Source organism: Anopheles ziemanni, chromosome 3, assembly GCF_943734765.1.
Source record: "Anopheles ziemanni chromosome 3, idAnoZiCoDA_A2_x.2, whole genome shotgun sequence".
Classification (NCBI taxonomy): Eukaryota; Metazoa; Arthropoda; class Insecta; order Diptera; family Culicidae; genus Anopheles; species Anopheles ziemanni.
In genome coordinates, this window is record NC_080706.1 from 9,303,163 (window position 1) to 9,326,393 (window position 23,231).

The window sequence follows — 23,231 nt, forward strand, 5'->3', positions numbered from 1 at the left end:
ACCACGACCAGACGTCTACCACTGAAGCATTGGGTTGTTGGAAACGTACCGGAACCTCCGGACGAACCGCCACCATCTTTGTTTGTTGATTTATCTTTCCGTTTAAGTCGATAATTGGGACTACTATTCGCTTGGTGCTAGTAACCAACCTTCAGTCACCGTCCAATATGTGCCATACGCATATTACTTCTTTGTGAAGGCACACTTAAGGTGCCTTATGAATACAACATGTTCGTGTTACTTTTCGTTCGTAGAAAGCAGCTCTCCAATAAGAAGCATCTTGAACCTCAATAAGTTTATTATTTCGTTTCCAGCTTCCCAGCAAACAACAAAACAATGAACAAGGTGCGATAAACACACTCGCCTTTGTTTATGTTAGTAAAGTGTTCAATCGGCCCAAGTAAACAATTCTTTTCGTTTGTTACTCAAGGCGATGTTTACAAGACTTTCAAACTGTGACTAGAATCTTTAAATTCTGCCTAGTAAAAAGCATATAACTTTTTAAATCTCATCATTTCATTATTGTATATTTTATCGTTTCATACCGAAGGTCTAGTTGATTTTCATTTACAACATAAAAGAACAATGAAAAACAGCTGTAAGCTGCAAGTGAAAGTAAAAACTACACACTCAGCTAACGATATTTTCCCCCAACCGGGTACAAAACCAAACCGTTTAAAGCTAAACCACGCCAGTTTTTCGTTCGCCACAATATTTTTTAGACAGTGATCGCTGTCATATTCTACTATACGCAACGCCATTCTTGTTGCCGACGGGAAACTGACAGCATTTAAGCCCTACGTAACCCACTCCACCACGACACTTCGTGCCACAACGGGCTCCCGCTGCGAGAGAATATAATGAAATTGTTGCGAGTCGATTTGATTGGCAAGAAAACTACATCGGAATAGCCAGCGGTATCGCGTACGCAGCCCCAGGTATTTCTGATGGGAGCCTAGAGTTCACTCACAGATGCTGGCGCCGGGCAAGCGTATCACACGATGGGGGGTTTTTTACATCGATGAGATGATAGTGATAAACTTTGGCGCACTGCACTAAAGGCGGAGGGCACGGTTTGATAAACGGTACCGTTCCGTTGGCATGGCCTCAAGGCGGGCAGGCGAGATCCTTTAGAATTGCTTTAATTGTTGATAGGGATATTAATTTTATATGATGGTGATGATGATGATGATGATGAGGATGGCGACGATAGTTGCGATTTAGTGTACCTTCCCTTCAGAAATCCCGGCCGTTTCGTTAATCGTCGGTTTCTAATTATAAGCCGGATGGGAGGCAAAACCGTTACGGTCGGCGCTTCCGTCATGCAATAATCGCGCATTAGATGGGATCAGTGGAAAAACGATGGCGTAGTAGAAATGAGGGCGATTCCATGATGCCATCAAATCAACCGTGGTATCATTAGCACACCCACGTGCGCACAACGGGTGGTAATGGATGAATGATTTTTTTGTTTGTATATCAACAGTAGACGATAACATAAACTTGAATAAACTCTGACACGAAGTGGTCCATAGCCTTCTAGGATGTTGCATAGGATAGATGATAAATAACAGGGCGAGATACTTTCGTCCAATAAATCATCCCCCCACCGGTACCAGGTCGGTGTTGGCAAGCAGAAAATCATCGATTAGATACCTCATCGAAGCCATTTCCCCGCGATTTGAATGCGAAAAACGCGCGCCACTCGGCCCGGTCGGCTGGAAAATCGCTCAATTTAATTGTTACACTCCAGCTCATTAGTGTGCGTGCCCATTGTGTTTAGCCACCGCAGGACGCCACACTGTGACGTCAACGCGCGGAAGCAAGCAGCTTGCAGATGGACATGCACGCCACGACCGAAAACACCGCGATCCTCCGTAAAACGCCAGTGAAGATTACAGCGTTAATGGATTGAACCCAAACCCGTAGCGTGCAGCCCGTCAAATTGTGTATCAAATCGATCCATTTTCACCTCCCGTTATGGAACCGCCCTTGGTGGTGGTGGTGGACTAACGATAATTTGGCAGAAGGTGCGTAATTACTAAAATTATCGATGGCGAGTTTCGGGTAAATGGTCCGATCCACTCAGTACCGTACGGGGTAGCATGATTGAAAGTTAGCACTTGTTGCTTGGGTGTTTTTAGAATTTAGGAGAAATTATAACACTAATTTTAGACTACTAAATGTGCAACAATTAACAGATGACCGCATGGTTCAAGAAGATTTTTAAAGAGAAAAACCCGTTGTTGAAACAAGAACGGTTTCAAAGAAATTTTTAATAAGAATATCAAAAATAGATGTATCCCATTTTAACGTATCCAATAAATTTGGGAATAAATTATAAATTAGAAAACAAATTTATTCAGATCACATCAGTAGGTCATCCAGTTCAAATGTTTAAAAATGTGCCATTTGTAAAAACAATGTAATATAGAATGGAATGAAATGTATTTAAAAGTGAACGATAAAATTTTAGCTATGTGAATGTTAGTATTTATCATTCGATTCTCTTTTATCTACGTCAGACGACTAAAAAAATAAATTTATTCCTTTATATTTGTAGTATGCGTTTAATTTAAAATGCACTTTAAACATTTCTCCTTTTTCGAATTCTATTTCTCCTTTTTCGAACAGTATAACAATATGGTTGGTGTCTCTGCTTAGCAATATTTCAGAAGATACCGCTACGACTTCGCAATGTTTGAATTGTAAGATTTGAATGAAACAATACTAATTTAATTTGTCTTGATGAATTAAAATTTAGAATACATCGAAGTCTTGGTAATGTATGAAAATCGGATGAGGAAAGAAAAACCATTTTACACAACGATGTAAAACATATCCACTTGGTGATGTTGTTTGTATTTTTTTCGCAGGTATAAAAAAATTACATGTCCTATCCCTTACAACATTCTTTTCCAGCACACTCGCTGTACAACTCTAACTAAAGTAAAACCTACAAACTATTCTCGTTTTTATAAAGGCCAGATAATCATCAGTACGTCTTGTAGCTCGTGTTCGGGGTTGTTTTTACCGAATCCTAACTAACGATCGTTCGTTTATTGGACGGAGCGATCCTCGATTTCCTTCTCGCACTATTTCAACCTAAAAATTTCATCCAGCAATACATGCACTCCATAACTAAGTACACTTGCAATAAATATTTTTCTTACCCAACGAATGTGTCGTTCAGTTTACGTTGCTCGACCGAAGCTTTCTTACATCTTAGCGGGGCAAAAACAAACAAATTTGTACAATTCTCGGCATAGCTTACACGTATGTGTGTGTAATGCAATAGGGTAAGTAGTACGGCGCTCGAATCGGTTTAAAATTAAAAATTAAAATCTCAACGAAATGCACGATGCAAACGCAACATCGTTTCCTTCGCACGGCCGAAAAAGGTGGGTATAAAATCGAGTTCCGTATCTTCCATGGGCTCGAAAAGCGCCTCTTTAAAGAGACGCAAGTGAGAATCCACCTTGGGGGCAACTAAGATTGGCGGTTCCGGTTCTGCTTGGGTAGCAGCAGAAGACGCTCGTTAGTGCGTCCCCTCTCTATATCTCTCTGTTCGACTAACAGAAAACAAAAATAATAAAGAAATAAACAAAAAGGTACATTGACAATCGTCTCGCCGTATCGCAAACCGCCGATACGCTGAGCGATGAGTTCTTTTCCTCTGTCCCTGTCCTATTCGACATCTCAAACCAACGTGGATAGCTCGTGCGGCGAGTTAGCCGTCGTGACATTGCTCATGTCGAGATTGTTATTGTTGCCACCGGGCATTCCCGGGCTGACGGATCCGGACGCGTCCCGGTTCAGCAGCGACCCGATCACCTTCGGCGTCGGTGGCGTGGCAGTGGCCGCCCGTACCCCTCCGCCACCGTACGGGGGCGGCACGTAGGAATGGTTGAAGCTGATGTGCGAATGGTTCCCGGACAGTGGCGTGACCGGCGTCAGCTGCGTGATCGGCGTCGTATGGCTCGCCTGCGAGTTGTGTGTGAGCGGCGTATGGTTGTGGTTGCTGTACACGTGATTGAGGCTGATATGGTGGTGGTGATTGCCCGCGCCCGTCGCATGCCCATTCTGGTTCTGGTAGTGATGGGCTGCGGCAGCCGCCGCGGCCGCTGCCGCCGCCGTCGTCGATATCGTGCTGATCTGGGGTGAGAGGGTGAGATTGAGGTTGAGTGGCGTTTGCCGGACGCTGATCGTCTTTTCCCGCTGCCAGACGAATACGTTGTGCACCATGGCACCGCCGCAGAACACGATCCCGACGCCAATAAGGATGCTCGTCACAATGGCCGGCGTCGAGTGGAACTGAGTGAACGTGTACAGGATGATACCTATAATTGAAAAGAGTTTATCGTTAGATGCTGGGCCAAGTATTTCGCTTTCCTACTTTTCCAATCCCTTACCGGTCAAAAAGATGGGTATCGAAATGAAAAATCCACCCACCGCGCAGACACGGCTCACGCTTGACTTTTGCAAGTATTTGTTGCCTCTGAAATAATATAAATTACTAAACGATTAGTAATGGAAACGAAAAAAATGTATTAATACACAAACACATATGAAAACAAAAACAAAGAAAAATCAGATAAACCTATAAGACACACAGAATTTTCTTCAAATTTTAATTAGTTGGATTTTAATTGTATGTTGAATCGTAAATTCCAGGTAAACAAGTCCCATCCTCTAGTTCGTAATCGTTTCAATTTAATTTCCCATAGCCAGAGAACTCCCGACTCAACTACGCTCCCCAATTTGATAAACATCCATTCGTTCGATTTCCGCTACAGCTCAGGCTTATCTCTAATTAAATCAAATCGAAACAGGAACCCTTTCCCTAAAGCTCTCTTTCCCATCCATGGGCAACAACATCTTCTCGGGGAGGGTTTAGCATAAACCCTCGCAGGTACGGAACACGAACATGGTGCGTAACAAGCGTGAAACCTTACACTTGTACACCGTAAACATGATCCTCCGAATGGGAGGGCGGATGGTGTTTGATAGCTATAGCCTTTGACACTCGCACTCGAACGGTCCCGCGTAAAGCAGCAGAAAAACGGATCGACCCGAAGGTCGCCAAATCCATATTTATCGTAGATTAGGTCATGCCCCAAGCTTAGCCGGTCCAGGAGACACCGTACGGTGGCGCAATATCCTAGTGACACGTTAAGCTAACGCCGCTACGGTCATGCCGGAATATGGTAATCGAATTAAAGCGTCTCCCAAGGCCGGTAGGTGCAATGTGAGTGAAGCATAAATTAAAAACACGACTACAAACCAAAGGAACGATGGGGGGGGGGTAGTAATCTAAACGGTTTGTTCAGTAAACGATTGCTAATGATTATGTAAAACTTGATCTATGGGTAAGATGTTTATCTTTATCAAATACATTCAAATACTATTGTTTTCATTTGCAAGTTTTCCTCATTTTTAAATGTTAAATATTTGCTACATGTCAGAAAAAAAAAATCAATATTCTTTAACATTAATGTATGCACATGCAATACTAATATTTTAACATTTAAATTTCTATCCAACATCAATTCTATTCACGGATGAAGTCGTGTTCGAAAATAGAAAACATCCTTCCTGATGTGATTACGATTGCATACATTACGGCGTATCTTGATTTTATGGCAAGCGTTATCCTTTCTATATTTTTTTTTGTGAATGTGAAGTTGAATGCTATAATTTATGTTTCGCAATATATTTTCCTACTTTTTTATTTCATGAGTGAATGATGTCGAGGCTTGGATTGCGAATCATAGGATTCATGCTTTTAAAACGTTGAAGGGTTTATTCATTGCAGAATGTACTAAATTAAACTAAGCAAGTGAATTACAAAAAAAAGTGGTTGTGTTAATATTTATTCCGCACAGATTCAAACTGAACTTCTTGAGTCCATAAAAAGAAAATCTAGAATCTGAAAAAATACATTAAAACCTGCCTATCATCGCTTGGTTATTATAGGCCCTCGCAGCAGCAGAATTAACCATATAAAACATTTAATCTCGATCGCAACCTCACCCAGCCAGATGAATAGGTGATGTTGCGCTGATTGGCGCCATACTCTTCTTCCCGCGGTAATCCATCTTCTTTTGCCTCTCCATAGCGTACAAAAAGTTTCTTACTTCCGCCACATCCACACGGTCCGGGTGGCTTGATCCACCGTAACATCTTCATGTGCGATCGCTAAATGAACACAGCACAACAACAGCCGGTACTAGAAGCACCAAACGGCACAACAATGACGGATTCATTCCGCTTGCCAACAAGCAAGAGAACATAAATCTCATCATCGGAACACGGACCAGGCCGGCCCTGGAATGCATTCCCAGCGAGCCACTCATTAGCGATTACAATCGCGCAACGCAAACGCAGCAGCAAACCGGTACTTTCGGCCACTTGTTCGAGTGCCGAGGGAGAAAGATCCGACCGGAGAAGATTACCTATTAACGTACCTACACCTAGTCTAGGTAATAAATTAAAATTTCGTGGCCTATTCTTTTCCCTGCCCGTTGCGTGGCAAGTGGTTAGGCAGATAAATTTGTTCGATTGGCCATGGCCAAGAGCGTTTTACCGAAAGTCTAGTGGAAGCAAAAAAGCATCGCAGAACGTCCAGGGAATGAGTAAGGCGCTCCCATATGCCGCGGAGGGAAACCGAATTCGCTAGCAATCCATGTGCGCATTTGTGTTAACTCAATTTAACCATTCCACTTGTTCGGAGCACCTTTTGCCGCACTTTACGCAACAAGGGACCTAGACATAAACCATTTTTATTTCACTGCCCGCTTTTAGGCCTCCCGTAACGGATCCCAATCGGAAAAGTGTAACATGTTGTCCCGCAAGGGCCCATTCTCGTTGGACCACCTTCGCTCTCACCACAGTTTGCACCTGAAGAAAAAGTGCATAAATGAAATAGGTTATGCTCATGTGCTCCCCCCGAAAAAGAAACGCGGGAAACCTGAACCCATGAATGGTTTCCCTCGTGGCCCTAAGTTTTCCTTTTTTTACTTTATGTTCCACTTCACCGTGCACAAGTTTTCACGTTTCGTTGCCCATTTTCCGTTACATGTGGACGCAACAAAAAAAACATGGCAACACAAAGACACATCGTCATGTCCACGAGGATTTGCTACCAGGACCCAATTAAAGTGGCCCGAACGAGGGGAACCTAATGCCGAAAGTGCCACGTTTGTTTGACAGTGGCTTTGAACCGTAGAGTGTATTTTCGATGGCACCGGAAAGCACGAGCACTTCTTCCGTTTAGATTGAATTGTTGGTAATTTTTTTGTTACGGTGAAGAATGTAAACTTCTTCAAGTGATCGTGGAAAAAATGAGAAAAGAAGCTGAAGCACGTGGAATACGCGTGAATGTGTATAAATTCTTTAGGTTCCGATATCAATTTCTTCCTTGCGCGGTCCCTTTTTCGTTCTTGTGTCCTCAAGAGCACCCTTCCTTTTTTTTAAACACCAGCCGCATTACGAAAATAAAAAAAGGAAGGACACAATAAATATAACCCTTAACATGAAACGACCATCCCTTCAGAATTAATGCCAGCTCGAGCGGTGAATACGAAGCACAAGAAGCCGGAGATAGATAACAGAAAAAAGCGGTTGACCCTCGGGGAAAAAAAGGGACGCCCTACACCTATGGTGACGACTTACCTTCCGGTCGTGGCAGGTGCGCGGACCAGCTTGACGGCGAACAGGAACTGAATGGCACACACCAGCAGGCAGCAGAGGTTCAACGAGAGGGACAGCGCGCACAGGGCGAGCGTCACGTCGTACACGATGGCGTAGTCCTCGAGCACGGCCGGGCCGACGGTGGGCGGGGGTGGTTCTCGGCCACCGGGAGAAATTTTCAGTAGAAATATCAACGACAGCAGGGCCAACAGGAGGGACACTGTGGTTCCGGCGGTAGGGGTGCGTCATCAGTGGCCCACAAAGAATTTTGCGCCGGGAGAAACATGGTGGAAAGAAAAACGAAAAGAAAACAAAAATTAAACATCAATGAATTTGGTTTGCTGCGGTCGGCACCGTAGAAATCACTTTCGTTGGCATTCCCAGAACCTCGAAGTCATCCCACACGGAACCGGATCGCAACCCGCTCGTTAGGCTGGGATGGAAAAGCAAACCAATTAGCTGCAACCGAGATCCCCGAGCGAAGGCTGCTGCGGGGGCAGACGTTTTCAACGTGTTGAGTTTGTATGTACAAGTAATTCTCGGATGCCCACCATGCGGGCGAGCGATACCTAGGGGATGATAATCGATCGTAATTGGTTTAATTGTTCTGCTCGGAGTAGGGAACTTTGAGATAGACAAAAATAACTTTAATCATGTCTGTTAAGCGAAAGCAAAAGACGTTTTACCACCCAGGAGTGCATATTTAAAATGCAAACCAATTAATCCAATCACAACGAATACTCCCTTCTGTAACGTAACTAATCTGAAGAATGAGTATGGCAATTTTATTTTATTTTAGATTTTCTATGGTATCGTAGAGTTATAAGAAACAAAAACTGAACTAAAAGTAGTAAGTTTCTTCTTCCTTCACGCCATATGCTGGGGCATTATTACGCAAACTTTTGTTTTCGAACCACTTCTCTCTTCACATCCCGCGAAGCAAAACTTATTACAAACAAGAAACAATTGTAGGCGGATGGATAAAATTCCAAAAAGGCATATGTACAACCTCGGGGTACGTTGACATTGAAAACGGTTCAAGATCCTTGTCCAACAGCATGCAGGACGTAAAGTTTTAGCAACAAAGAAATGGTTTTTAACACTTCCCCCGTGCCATCTATAGAAGGCAAAACTGGGAGTTTCCGAACACGATGATCTCTTCCATATAACTAGACAAGTTACGGTACAGTTTCCTAAAAGGCATAAACAAATCAAAGCGAATCCCATATGACGATAGCCTTGAACGCATCTTCCCACGGCGCACAACGTCATATTACAGTGCTCATGGGCGATGGCCCCGGGTGCCCCCTGCCCTCCAATTGTCCAGCGCACATGTGTGACCAATGTGTCTCAAAATAGCACGCGAAACATCACGTCGCTGCCGCTTCGTTCCGTCCGCGGGCGACAACGATGATCATCTTCGAGCCCTTGAGAGTTAATTAATGGAGAACGCTCCCAGCGGGACCGGGCGATCCCGTCCTCTTTTAGTTCTAATGGCACATGGCGTTCCGGTCCATGAGTCAGCCTTTTCTCCCATCCCCGTCAGATGACTGCAAGGGACGTATCGGAGCAAGTGACAGAATAGGGTGAGTGTAATATAACGGACGAGCAGAAACCTACCCAAACAGAGCAACCCGAGGCTGGTCAGGGCCTCCCGGGCACCCAACCGGTCCTTGTTCATGTTGATCGTGCTGCTGAGGATGTTGTTGTTCGTCGTCGAGTTGTTATGGTTAAAGCCCGACACTCCCACTCCGACTCCTCCGCCATTGAGGCCACCGCCGCCGCCGCCGCCTACCCCAGCTCCACCGATCGTCCCGTTGCCGAGTGCCAGCCCGCTGAGGGTGGACGTGTTGTGTAGGATGCTGTTGGCGTGGCTGGCCACATTCCCGTTGCCGGTGACACCGTTCGTCGAGCCGATCGATGGCGTTATGAACGATGAGGACAGCAGCCGCGGCGGACCGCCGTTCATATGTTTCGACGCAACGGCGGCGGCGGCGGCGGCAGTGCTGGTCGAGTTGCCCGTTGCGGCCGAGCTGGCCGAGACGGTCGAGACGTTCAGCGGCGGAATCGGACGGCCGAGGCCTCCGCCACCGGCCGTGCTCCGGATCGAACGATTTTGGCCCGTCGTTACGGGCCCGGTATGTATGTGTTTTAGCATTGAACATGTAATGGGTTTGTCCGGCCGGACGCACGAAAATGCCGTTCCCTTCGCGGGGCGGATCGGTTTTTAAGGGCCCCGCGTTTTGCACTGTCAAATCTCACACACTCAGCCAAACCTTGGTTTTGCACGATCACTTCACTCCCGCACCAATCCGGCTCATCCGGCTCGGTCACACACTTTGGCACATCGTCGATGTTTTCGATACCTCACCAAACGGTTTTTCGCAGGATCATTTTCACACTCATCTTTCGAAGGCAGCGACTGCATCATTGTTGGATCATTTTAAACTGTAGAAATAAAACACGTGATAGCTACGGTTAAAACTGTTTAAACAAAAGAAATTTAAGACACACACCGGTGGCCTTGGGGGGCACCGTTTGGCATTTCTTGCACCACTACGCACGGCGGAACAATTGGATAACCTGCTTTGGCATTTTGTGTTACTCCATCATCATGAACTGGATGTCGAGTACACTTTGCCTCCGTAGTAAGACTTTCACAGCTGTGTTGTCAAATAATTCTTGATCAACTTGTTCACTAGCAACACTGTACGTGGAGTTTTTGTAACGCCCGAGGATCATACAAAAAAATTACACAAAATTAAAATTATTGTATTTTTCGGAATTTTTGTTAGCACAGCTTGAGCGAATCGTTTGGAAAAGGATAACCTCGCCGGTGGAATACACCTTTAACATTGTAACGGAACTTCCTAAAGCGAGGCTGTTCGGACCTCGTATTAAAAAAACACACTATCACTAAAAAGCGATTATAAATTGTACGATCGACACCTTTTGCAGTAGGCCTATTATCACGTACTTACGTCTGTTTGTGATAGCTTTACTTTGGAAAAAAGGGCAGCAAATTTGGCTCTTCACTAGCTTACAGAGACACACTGCGAGTTTGAAAAATTCCATCCGATCGAAGCACCCCGGGTTCGCAACTGTAAATGCACCACGTCGTCACGTCAGCGTTGCCGGAGCAACCGCGATCGCCTGTGCGACTGTGTGCCGCCGCGAGCTACACCACCGACGAACGGTTGCGCGGCTGGAACCGACACCACGACACAAACGACGCCGAACTGGTTTCGCTCGTCGCTCTCCGTCGGCTTGAGAATTTCCCGCCGCCGCCACCCCGAGCTCCCCGTCCACCGAATGGCCAATTTATTGGGGATACCGTGCAGCATCCCCAAACCGCCGCCGTCCGGTGTACGGGAGGCGTGTTATTCGTTCGCTTTTTCTCGTACCTTCACCATCGGAGCCCTTGCTGGGGCGCCTTTTGCACATCACCAAGCACCAGGGAGGACAGTTCGCTTCTGGTGTGGTGTTGGCCCGTTTGGTGTGCTTTCAAATGGTGAGCGTTCCCCGTTGGCCACAACGGCAGCAGCTTGCCTGCTTGCTTTGCATCCACGATGATGGCGATGATGACGGTGGTGGCTCCGCGAGACGCGCGTCACGGATTGAAGCTCGATTGGAGCCCGTCCCTTCGGTGGTCACCTTCTCACCCGTACTGGGGCGCTCGGAGTGGTGTTTTCTCACTTACTCGACCGCGGATCGTTCGCGCGCTGGCAAAGGTCGCTATCGTTTGAATATCTGTGGAAAGAATGCGGTTGAAAGGAAGAAGAATGAATTAAGATGAAAGGAGAAAAACAACACTTATAAACACACACACACGCGCGCGAAGTTGGTGGCCAACAACTGGAATCGCCCCGCGGGGGAGGAAGGGACGGGTGAGCAACACCTCCATTGACCGCCGAGATGAACGGGTTGGAAAGAATGACCTATCGAGAGTGCTTACGCGCCGGCCCGGACACGTCTTTTCGGTTTCGGTCTCCGCGGGCTCCGTCTCCTTCGTTAGTATGCGTTCTGCGGCCACCCGGCACGAAGAAGGACGAAGGGCAGCGAGAACGAACAAACAGGTAAAAGTTTCCGCAACCCGTCGCCCTTTTCCCGAAAGCGGTGGCGGTGGAAATGCGCCGACAAGCTGGGGAGAAATACCTTCTTCGATCTTCGCGGGAGCGCGGGACCGAACCGCGCGCGATCGCCGTGTTTCACGATCACCGAATCTCTCTCACGTTCGCTCGCCGATCGCGCGCCGTTTCTCCCCGGTTGACGCACATACAGACACACACACATCAGGAGCGGCGGGAACCTCAGGAAACCGGTAATATGTGTCAAATTTGTGGTCCATGGTTCCAAGCGGGCCAGCTTCCACAGGCCGGGAGTTGGAAGATGGTTCGAATCGCTTGGTGAAGAACATCCAGTCACATCACTATAAAGTTCTTATAAAAATCTACTAGACCTCATCTTACTGTACAGTTGAAGAAAAATGGTCTTATCAAAACCGACCGTTTTTAATTTTTTGAAGAATTGTGAAATATACAATCTTCAAAATTTCAAGGACAGCAGCACACAGCTCGATAATGAGTCAATCCGTGTTAACTACCCGGTAACCTCGGTTGTAGGATGCACAAACACTTGGGTAAAATCAAAAACCTACCGCACAAAAGGGCCTAAATAAAATGGTACCCGGCAGATACAGCCAGGAGATAACGGTTGACTGGTGAAAGATTCCCACGCCCCGATATCCCACCTGTACCACGGATGCCACAACTCCACAAAAACGACGCTGAAGTATGCGTGCAGAAACTGTGGCGCACTTGTCGGACCGTGTTTTACACGATCCCTTACGATGTGTCCTTTCTACCTGTTTTCTCAAGGAGCAACTCAATTTGTCGACCAAACCCTCCCGGAATAGCCGGGACATTTTTGAGAATTCCAACGTACCTCTACATGCACCGTGCGCCGGTGAGATGACCTGGAGATTTCATCAACATCCATCCACCATAGCTGAAGAAATATGACCGCTTTCCCTTACCTTGGCCCGTGCAGCAAGTTGTGTGTCAATGACCATGACAGACATATATTTTAAAAAATCTATCTTTACTGGAAGAGTTCACAAATATTCTTTATATGGGGTAAAACATGGGTAAAAATATATAACCATGCGCACAGGAGCCTGGCGTGCGAATAACTCCCATGACCCACGCGTGTCGCCCTGTATCGTTTCCGTTGACCGATGGGAAAATGGAAACCATCGAAATATTCTTCCACACCGCACCGGACACTGTCCGTATCGGGTGGCTTTCGGTGATAACCCACCGAACAACGGTGGCTGAACTTTGGGACACGCAGCGTTTGCAGCAGCAGCAGGTGTATGGCTTCACCACTCGACCGGTTGTCAAGAAGTTTCACCGGTCGGCCACAGGACGCGAACGAACGTGAAAGAACCATGTAGCAACCAACTTCTCCGTGGTTCACATTTTCCACACACTCTGGACCATTGAACTTGCAGGAGATTGGAATGCGCCACCTTCTCATGCTGCACCGGAACGGTCCTGCTGAAAAGCAAACGCCGGTTCATTGCGTACACTGACCTATTTGTTTACCCATTTCGGTGTGTTTTTGGAATGGTTTTCACTTCGGCAGTGTATCGCAACTGCGTCCGTTCTATTTCTTCCTAGCTTTACGCTCGACATTCGAAAGTTAAAAACATGAAATGCCTTTTTACGAGCATGGAACGCCATACGAGGGAAACATTTCTTTGATGAACTGAACGGTACGATCGCCGCCAAATGACCAGAAACAGATTTCTAGACAAATGTAAAAAAAATCTTTTCACTTCAAAACTACCGCTAAACGCAAATCGAGGAAAGAAAACATTTCATAAAGGAAGGATTACATAACGCCAAAGTGAGTGAATTTGGAACTTGTGAATTCCAGAAAAAAGTATGACATAACTTATAAAATCTCTAATCATCATTTCTTTTCCTCGACAGACCTCATTATGAAAGGCCAACCAGATCGGATACCGTTAATGATACAGTGGCCCTCTAGAATAAAGTCATCAAATCATCTTCAAACTCACCGTTCACAACTAATTAAAATACTTACACAATATGAACCACCACCAGCTAGAGTTTACGGTTTGCTCTTGGGTCTAGCTCATCACCATCGGCCGCTTCCCGTTGGCCACGAATCCACGTAAACCTTGCGCAATAAGGTGCAGCCCGCACGTTTTGTCGACAGGTTGTTTAGAAAAATGGAAAAGACCTTTGTCACCGGCCCCGCTTCTAATGTCTACAAATGGCTTCGTTTCTCGTACAATTTTCCCAACGACATTCCGCAACGTCCACCAAATCAAAACAACCGTGGTGGCCGGGAAATGGAATGTAGTTGTGGCCAACTTTTGGGGTTCCAATTCATTATACCCAAGGCAGGCAGCAGCTACGGACGGCATCGTTTAGGGTCACCCTCCAGTGTGGGCGATGCGCAACCTTTGGTTTTCCCGGACTGGCCGCTCATTTTCTTGGTTACGGGTCCCAAGATTTATGATAATGGTTTAAGATGCGGTGGCGCAACTGTTGCACGGTGGTCAACGTGGTGAAATAATTGAATACTTGGGACAGCGGCGTGTGGGAAACACTCCAAACAAAAAAAAAGCACGCCAGCGGATAAAGGTAAGCCAACCGAACCCGAACGATAAGCGATGGCAATCCATTTTCCACCGTAACCGTTTCGACTCCAGAGGCGACCGCCAAAGACGGCCACGATCTTGCAGTAGGCAAGGATTGTTTGCGCCAATCTCTGGGAGTTGGTTCCCAGGAGAAGAGTTATTAAGTCAGAACTTACTTAAAAACACACCGCATCTGTAAGAGGCCATAGAATTCGAAGAGGAAATGTGGGATCCAAACATAATAACACCACATTAATACCGGCGCTACCTAAGCTTAAGGTGACAACTTTCCCCAACGGGTCAGCACAAAGCCAATCCAACTTCAAACCCTTTAATTGCGCTCAAATTTGGCAAAAACAGAAACATAACTAGCAGCTACCGGTAAGCGGCCGCTAGATCGGAAGCTGCTTTAGCACCTAATTAAAGCCGGTAGCTTTTCATCATGACCGCGGCAACGGCTAGGTACGCCATGGCCCGGAAACCTTTGGACACACCGAGGCGTAATGGATGGTCATTTTAACGGATTTTCGCATTCTCATTCGAGCTCGGAAGTAAGAGATGGTTTAATGTGATCACGCAAAGAACCTAGGAATTAGACAAGGGAGGAAAAACCATTCCGTTCCTCAATCGTTGCACTTTATTAAAGAACTAAAATGTTTGTCTTTTGATATTTTAGATTTTGAGAAAGCCTGCGACATCAAACAGGTAGATCAACTGTAAATAAACGATATTCCTGACAGTACATTCCAGCCAACTCCACACCGAGTAGACTGCGAAGGGCCCACAAACGGTTCGATCGTACACCCGGCCTACTTGGTGAACTAGATCCAAGGAAAAAGGGCAATTACATCGAAGCGTGCTGGGAAACTTGCGGCCAGAAGAGCAAGGGAAAATATCAACGGAGAAGAAAACAAGAAAGACCAAACTCCAGCACACAATCATTTCCCCACATCATCGCGACCGATGGGAAGAGCGAACGCTGGCGGTCGACCGTCGCTGACCGGAAACCGGAAAGCTGCTCGTTCCGAGGAGGTCTTTGCACCTGATCGTACCGAAGACGGCGAAAATATTACGTGCCAATGTCGGTAAAGGAAACACGACCGTGGAAAACGCGGGCGAGCCGGCTAGGCGACACTTGCATGCCACGAACTCGTCTGTGCTGCTTCCTCTTGCACAATCGTCAGCCAGAGCAAGCCCAGGTAGAGCAGGACCCTAGCGCAGCATAGAAAGAATGGGTGGATGGCATAGATTAAGAAAAAAATAGAATACTATTACGAGACTGTAATCTGCGCTGGTGCATAATTAATTCTACCAGCACGCCAATCTATACGCATTCTGCCGTCATTACCGACCCCAGACCATCCGAGACGCAGCAGTCCGGCCCTAGGGTTTGTCCATAATTGAACAACACCTAGGCACCGGTTTATTCCACGTACTATTTTTCCGCCCATTCCATTTTCCATCCCCGCTTCTCTATCATTTTGTGTCTTTTTTTTCTTCTTCCACTCCAATGCAGGCTGCTCTATTTTCCACCAGTCTTAGGCTCAACGATGGTCCGAAATGGAGTTGTTCCAATTTCTTCTTCAGTTTTTTCACTTAGATAGGCACGAAAAGGAAGGAATCTTGGTAACAAAATGGACCTGACAGAATCCAACCAACCAGTAGAGACAAATGGTATTCCATACACCATTCTCATCAGAAGCACTACCAGGAAGATCCAGTCGTACATCCTGCACAGGACCACTCTACTTCAACATTCTTCAAATGCCCCGCTCCATTGCCGGCTATTAGAATGGCAAGTGGCGAAGAGTCGGAATCTCTTAGCTGCATTTATGCAAATGCGCATAAATGCGAGTCGCGTTGTGGGGAACCATGAGGCACGCCGGTGCAGAATCCCGCTAAGGAACCTCCCTATAATTACGTGCCATAATAATTCGCGCAATTTGCAAGTCTCGGTAATGCTACCGTGTTTGCTGACTTTAGAGCTCAGATGCTTGGGAGTAAATTATCGGTTGCCAAACCTGATGCCTGATGGACCTTATTGCGGGTCTTATTTGGCCACCCTATTGGAGACTAGGAGATACGTAATAGTGACCGTTGGTGAGGCTAACCTACTTTTCATGGAAATATTGCTTTCCCCAGTGTGGTGACACTAAATAGATTAATAAACAAAAAACTACATCATGAACAAAGAAGTGTAACCGCTGACCACGTGTTCTCATTTTTCATGGGAGGAGACATCAATAAGGGAGGAAGTTAACGGAGCTTACCCTGGGGCAACATCAACAACGATGATGGATAATTTTGTTCAATTAAAGGCACAGTTAAGGGACCCAGATTCATATGCATCGATAATTTATGCTCAGGTCTTTAATGTATCGTCGGTCCTTGATCCGTTTAACTTCTGTGGGTAGTGTGAGACAAAACATACTATGATGGAAAGGTTCATGTTTATGCTCGTACATTAATTTTAAATAATTTATTTGTAAATTAATTACATAATTCTTGGGAAAGGATCCAAAATGTCAGTTCAATTAACGCGTATCTATTTACGGCTTGATAAAATCAAACACGCACTCATAACCAATGCCCATTTAACTTCGTAATGAACTAAATCCACTTTGCCCGTCGTTTCCGGCGTGATTTGAATGTGCAAACGTTCTAAACGTCTGCCGATCGCCGTTTCGCTGAATCATAAATTGATTAATCGCTCCGATTCGGATATTTTACTAGCAATTATTCAATCTATCCAACTGCTTAAGTAGCGCCGATCCGAGGGTAAGGCGTGGGGGAAAAGGGCAAAACCGACGCCCGGGGAGGTATTTCGAAAATGTGCTTGTGGCGGCCGCCGAGCGCGAAGAAAACAAGTCCGCGTCAAATATAACCGCTTTTTCGGTTCGGAAAAACCGGTTTTTGCCGATTTCAGAATGTTTTGCCAAACTTATACCAACACAGGCAAGGACGATTTGGAAGAGCGACGATTGGGCGACATTTTTGGACAAGTTGAGAAAAAATCTTTCGTTTTTCTTTTCTTTGGTTCCAACTTTTGCTAATGAATTCAATAGCATAATAAGCTGAATATATTATGCCCAGATTGTCCGGTTCATATGTTTCGGGTCTAGAACTTTGTTTACCGTTACCAACGGCAACAACATTTCCAACTTTCAATAATGAATTGAAACAGAGTATACCGTAGAAAATAAAATATGTTGGAAATAAAAAAAAAATCATAAAAACGTCGTGCGATCGTTTGATCGTTTCTCGCCGCAATTGGCCTAGTATTCCGCAACGTTAATAAGTACATGCGAGACGGAAATGACCACCCAGCCCATAGTATGCGGCTTCAATTCAAACCATTTCCGGCTAGCTGGGAGACCGTTAAAGTTCGTTCGGTTTATTCATCCGATAAACAAATCTCATTCTTCTTTTCTGCCGGCAAGCGTACACAATCCACCTTCCGCTGCCGGTTGGTAGATAAACATTTCATCGTTTGGCAACTCCCAACTTAGGGTGATATACGCACCTGCGTGTTATGAGCGATGCGGCGCGTACGGCGACAGATGCTTCCTGGCAACGGATATTCGACTTCCCGCGAATGTGCGCAGAACCTGGTGCCGCGCGGTCGGTTCCACTACAAACGATCGCCACGGCAACACGCCGGATTCGCTGCCGAAATCCAGAAGCGTAGAGCAGCTCGTGAAAGGTCCGGTACAGTGAGATCAACTACGTCCACTTCCGCTGCCTAAACGATTCGACCCATTTTTTGATCGACACCACGCTGGTGCACACAGCATAAACATAACTCGTTCGCGGTTCGCGGGTCACCACCGAATGCACATAAACAACGGTCGCTGCGTGTGTGTGTGTCTATTTGGTTTTATTTTTGCCTTTTTCATGCACCACGATCAAACTATCGATCGTTGGAAACACGAAAATGGTGCACACGATCCGTATCAAACGTCGACTGCCTTCTCTGAATGCTTTTTGTGAACTGGCAGTCGAAAGCAGCTGAATGTCAATATTTACTTTTTAAGTAATTTTGTATCTTGAGACCAAGGTTGCTTGAACAAAGCTTATTGATATGAAGGTAGTTGATTTGTATTGGCCGTTATTTCATTGTGCTCTAAATTGTGTTTAGTTAAATCTGCTGGCGCATCATTGTATTTGGAGTAAAACTATAGTAAATGAGCTCATCTACTGTTATACTGTTTCTTCGACCACAATTTAAATATCACAGATAAGATAGACACGATATAGAGGATGCAAATAGCGGTAGAAAAACGTTGCAGGAATCTTCAACGAACATTTTACATAAACTAAACAACGGTCAATGAAATTCACAATTCTGTCCTTTTTTATATCTTTGGTCACATGATTGTAACATGTTTTTTTTAGTTGAAATACTATTGAAACACCGAAAAAACATGCATTTATTGTTTATTTGTTCCTAATGGACTACTTGGAATAACGCAATAAATTTACATTTATATGTTTACATTAAAAAAAAATTATTCGTGTATCCAACAAGATTTCCTTTGTTATTCTGCAGCTAGAGAATGAATCCCCTCAAGTCTAATTTTTGTTTTGATTTCTCTTGAATATTTGAATTATTTTATTTCCTTTTAAATGCACCAAACAGAATATTAGGGAGAAGATAATAGAACAACTCAAACGATACATTCCAGTTGATTTAACATTTTATTGAATATACTATGAATAGTTGTATATATGTCTATATATAGTTGCTGGCGTCCTACAAATCGCTGCACGAGGCTGCCTTCTGGCGCACCCTTGCGGGAAAGGGTAATCGTGGAGGAAAAGGAATAGGGTGCACGCGGCGGTCTCTTCAATAATATGCTTCACTTTCATGCTACTCTGTCCATCTCCATGCTGCCAGCTATGAGCTCCGTCCGATTTACCCTGTTCAATAATTTTGCGTGATCTGTGTTTCCGCAGCCCAGGAAATGAAGATGTATTATTCTCGTTTAATGTGGAACCTCCAGTTCTATGTTTTGCTCCTATGCTTGTTACAAAGTTTGTGTTTCTACCAAAACTTGGCTGTTTCCTATTGACGCTGCGGGGTACAGATTGGTTTGTTGTGCCACAAGCAGGTGTGGTTTAAGAGAAGTCAAGAAATAGTTCATCAACGTTAATCCTTACGCACCCGAAACACGTTGTAACGGTGTGGTGTTGTTTTTTCTTTTGCTTTGCTGGGTAATTTAATGTTAACCTATTCACCTAGTAAATAGTTATCCTACTACCATCCGTCTTCCTTTATCCCCGCTAAACCTAGAGGTTTTCTTGTTCGCGTCGTCCTTGTTTCTCTGCTGTTTCTCTTGCTGTTGCTGACTACAAATCGCTTATGATTCCATTACAGCAATGATGTTGACTCAATTGCTTCATACCTCCAGCGTTCTGCTTATGTATAGTTCCCGTAATCTTGCTCCATTGCTGTAGGATTAAAAACGGGCCATCTATTACACACCGACCTTCCACCGAAAGCTCGTCTTGATGAGGCCCTACTGAAACATCCAGAAAACAACGCCAAGCGTCTCAAACTACACATAGAGAGATTGTGGAAGGGAACGACTATAGTGTATCTTTTAAAGAAGCAGCTTTTACAGAAAAAAAGAGATACTATCCCCATTGCCCATCCATTCACACACTCTCACTCTATCTCACGCAAACACTTATTGAATCATCGAATTAGAAAATCTTCTCCTTGCACATGTAGTATAAGAAAACCAGACGAAACAACAGAAATGCTAATATGTTTTAAAGAGTTTTGCTAAAAAAAAGGAATTCATCCTTGCATTCGAATCAGCCCATTCATTCACACGCAACAGAAAAAGAGGAGCCAAAATAAAATCATTCATCGCTTTTGTCCTCCGCTCCATTTCGTCACAGGGATGGCAGAAATGAGCCAAAACAGTAACAGCACCGAGCGGGGGACAACAATTTGGAGGGCTCCACTCTTTCTCACTACGTCCTTCTTCCTTCCCCAACGTTAGTCCTGTCTATTAAAACTGCGCACATTGTTAGCTCAACGAGAGCTGACCGAGTGCCAGCAATCGTTCGACGGCCGCATTGATGTCACCGAACGAAGCGATCAGGGCCTGCAGGTTGGCCTCCCGGTTGACGAAGCCCATCGCCGCCAGTTGCTCGAGCTGCGATCGGTAACGCTCCTCCGGTGGAATGTTCGTATCGGCTGTCCCAGATGCCATCCCGCCGACCATGCGGGCCATAAACTCCGAGAATAGGGCTTCATTGTTTGGCGGTAGGCCAGATCTAGCGCCCGCATTCGTGGTAGTTGTTCCAGTGGAGCCGCTCGTAGTGGTGCCGGTGGTCGGCGGCGCACCCGGCATCGGCGGAATGCCCATCGAAGACATTAGGCCTGGGGCAGCCGAGCGCAACTGCTCCATACCCTGCTGAATCTGCAGAATAGCGTTCAGTGCCTGCGGATTGGTGACCATTTGCTGCACCTCCGGGTTTTGCATCTGGCGCAGCAGCTGCGGCATCATGGTACGCATCTGCTCCTGCAATGCCGGATTGTTGGCCAGTAGCGGATTCTGGCTCATCAGGTTCGCTGCCATCGCCGGGTCGGCCGACAGGGCCTCCATCATGCTACGCGTGGTCTGCGAGTTAAGCATGTTCGACATGATCGACGGGTTATCGCTCATCTGCTGCAGCAAACTTTGCATCGCTGGCGTATTGAGCAGCCCGAGCGGCGTTCCGGCCGCATCGGTCGTAGCACCGCCGGCACCGGCCGCACCACTGCGAGCCGTACCACTACCACTGCTGCCACCTGCACTCCATGGGTTCGGCAGCGGGCTGCGATTTTCCGTGCCCTGCTGAGGGTTCGCACCGCCACCGGTGGCGCTGCCCGAATCCGAGTACGGATTGCGGAACGTGGCATTCATCATGGGCTCCTGGATGTCCCGGTAGATGCGCTGCAGTGCGCTGTACCCTCCGGGCACACTTTCCAGGTTCGAAATGGCACGATCGTGCGAGCGCATCAGTTCCTGCAGCATCGAAGGGTTACGGGCCAGCTCCATCGTCTGCCGAAGCAGCTCGGGGTTGTTGAGCATGTGCGATATCTCCGGGTTACGCTGCATCAGCTCCTGCATCTGCGGGTTCGAGGTCAGTATCTGGCGCATCGTGTCCGGACTGTTCATCATCTGCTGCACGAGCGGGTTGTCCAGCACGGTGCGCATCAAGTCTGGGTTATCGAGCAGTTCGTGCTGCATCCGCGATTGCAAATCCATGAAGTTGGTCTGATTACCAGCTAGTGCACTAATGCCCGCCAATCCGCCCAGTTGATTCAATCCGAACGGTGTCTGGCCCACATCGGCCGGTGCTCGCCGGGGTCCTTCGTTGTCCGAGCGCGAGGCCGCCTTAATGACCAGATACACCGTGAGGCCCTCCTTGATGTTGTGTGTCCGGAGCGTGTCGGTATCCTTCATAATCTTTCCGGCGAAAATCAGACATACGAGGTCCGGATTCGTGTCGAACTTTTCCGCAACCACCAGTTTAAGCTGAAAGTGTGGGAGAAAAAAAATAAAATCACACGTGAGCTGAATAGTTTCACTGTCCTTCGCACATAACTTATTAAACCATTTTGAGGAATAATAAACATTGAACACAATTTATGCTGCTTCACACGGTACACTCTTTGCTGCGTGTGAATGTGTGCGTCAATGCCGAACATCTCTTCCGAGCACGCACACGACGAGATGCATGTGTCATGTTTTTGTTCGATTTTTCACTAGTCACCGTCAATTGGTCAATAATTTCCTTCCCAGATCTTCAAAAGCATATTTTCCCCCTTCGATAGCTTCCTGAAGCATCGCCGGCAACAATTCGTAAAGCCTTGGGTGCTTCCATTATGAGCAGCGCGATATTTAGCTGCGAAACCTAAACAATCTCGAACATTCACCAGCACCGGACAGCAGCAGTCACACCACCGTGGTGGTCCTTTTTCAGTCATTTACATGCTTCCACATGACACATCACTCTTGCATCACTTACATCTTTAATTTCAGCATCCTCGTCGACCTCAACCAGCTTCTTATCTTTTGGTGTTTTCACCGAGATGGTAATTTTCTTACCACCCTCTCGTTTAGCGCCGCTGTTCTCCGCCATTGCTACTTTGTTGTGCACTACGACACACGGACTGTTCCACACAAGCGCTGCGGCACGGGCTCTTTCCCTTAGGTCGCTCGTTCACTCGCAGACGAGATCTGCTATGGTCTTAACACTACACTACGTACGATGATGCACAAAATAATAAGTTGCAAATGCAGATCTTTAGGATAAAGGGGACGCTGCTTCTTCCGCGCACTGAACAATTTTTGGTGCGGCTAGATTTTTCAATGCTACTTCAATCTACCTAGTGATGGCAGAATTGGGATTTGGAAGACTTGAAGATTCGATCCCTAGACGGGTCCAAAGATTTGAATCCCACCTGATAGATTCTAAAACTTTGATTAGATTGGGATTCGAATCAGATTTGATTTGTTTGGAATTCGTATCGGTTTTGATTTGTTTGGGACGCGATTTGATTCCAATCTGGCCCGTTTTGAAGCAGCTTGAAACAAATCTTTTTAAAATACGAAAAGAGCACCAAACTTTATCACTTCAGTAATTGTGATTCGGATTCGGTAGTCCGGATCTCAGAACGGACTTAAGATTCGATTCGTATTTCCCACCACTATAGGCAATATCAACACCTGGATTTGAATTTGAAGAAGTTTACAAATTCGTTATTCAAGATATTATAAAAAATTACTTAATTTAATTATTAATCAATAGATTTCCAATCCCTTGCGCATTGCGTTAAAACCAATCAAAATTCGTACCAAAATGA

General features: G+C 46.0%; 2 protein-coding genes across 2 annotated transcripts; both read right to left on the reverse strand.

Annotated features, from left to right (window-relative positions):
* Positions 1 to 3,549: 3,549 nt before the first annotated feature.
* LOC131287292 (uncharacterized) lies at positions 3,550 to 10,069 on the reverse strand. Its single transcript, XM_058316326.1, has 4 exons — positions 9,313 to 10,069; positions 7,675 to 7,912; positions 4,413 to 4,498; positions 3,550 to 4,340 (listed from the first exon to the last, which is right to left on the reverse strand). The coding sequence occupies exons 1-4, from the start codon at positions 9,848 to 9,850 to the stop codon at positions 3,700 to 3,702; spliced, it is 1,503 nt and encodes a 500-aa protein (XP_058172309.1). The 5' UTR covers positions 9,851 to 10,069; the 3' UTR covers positions 3,550 to 3,699.
* A 9,967-nt stretch (positions 10,070 to 20,036) lies between these two features.
* LOC131286141 (ubiquilin-1) lies at positions 20,037 to 22,649 on the reverse strand. The gene is made up of 2 exons (XM_058315032.1): positions 22,394 to 22,649; positions 20,037 to 21,900 (listed from the first exon to the last, which is right to left on the reverse strand). Exons 1-2 carry the CDS (start codon positions 22,505 to 22,507, stop codon positions 20,404 to 20,406), a joined length of 1,611 nt encoding a protein of 536 aa, XP_058171015.1. The 5' UTR covers positions 22,508 to 22,649; the 3' UTR covers positions 20,037 to 20,403.
* Positions 22,650 to 23,231: the final 582 nt, after the last annotated feature.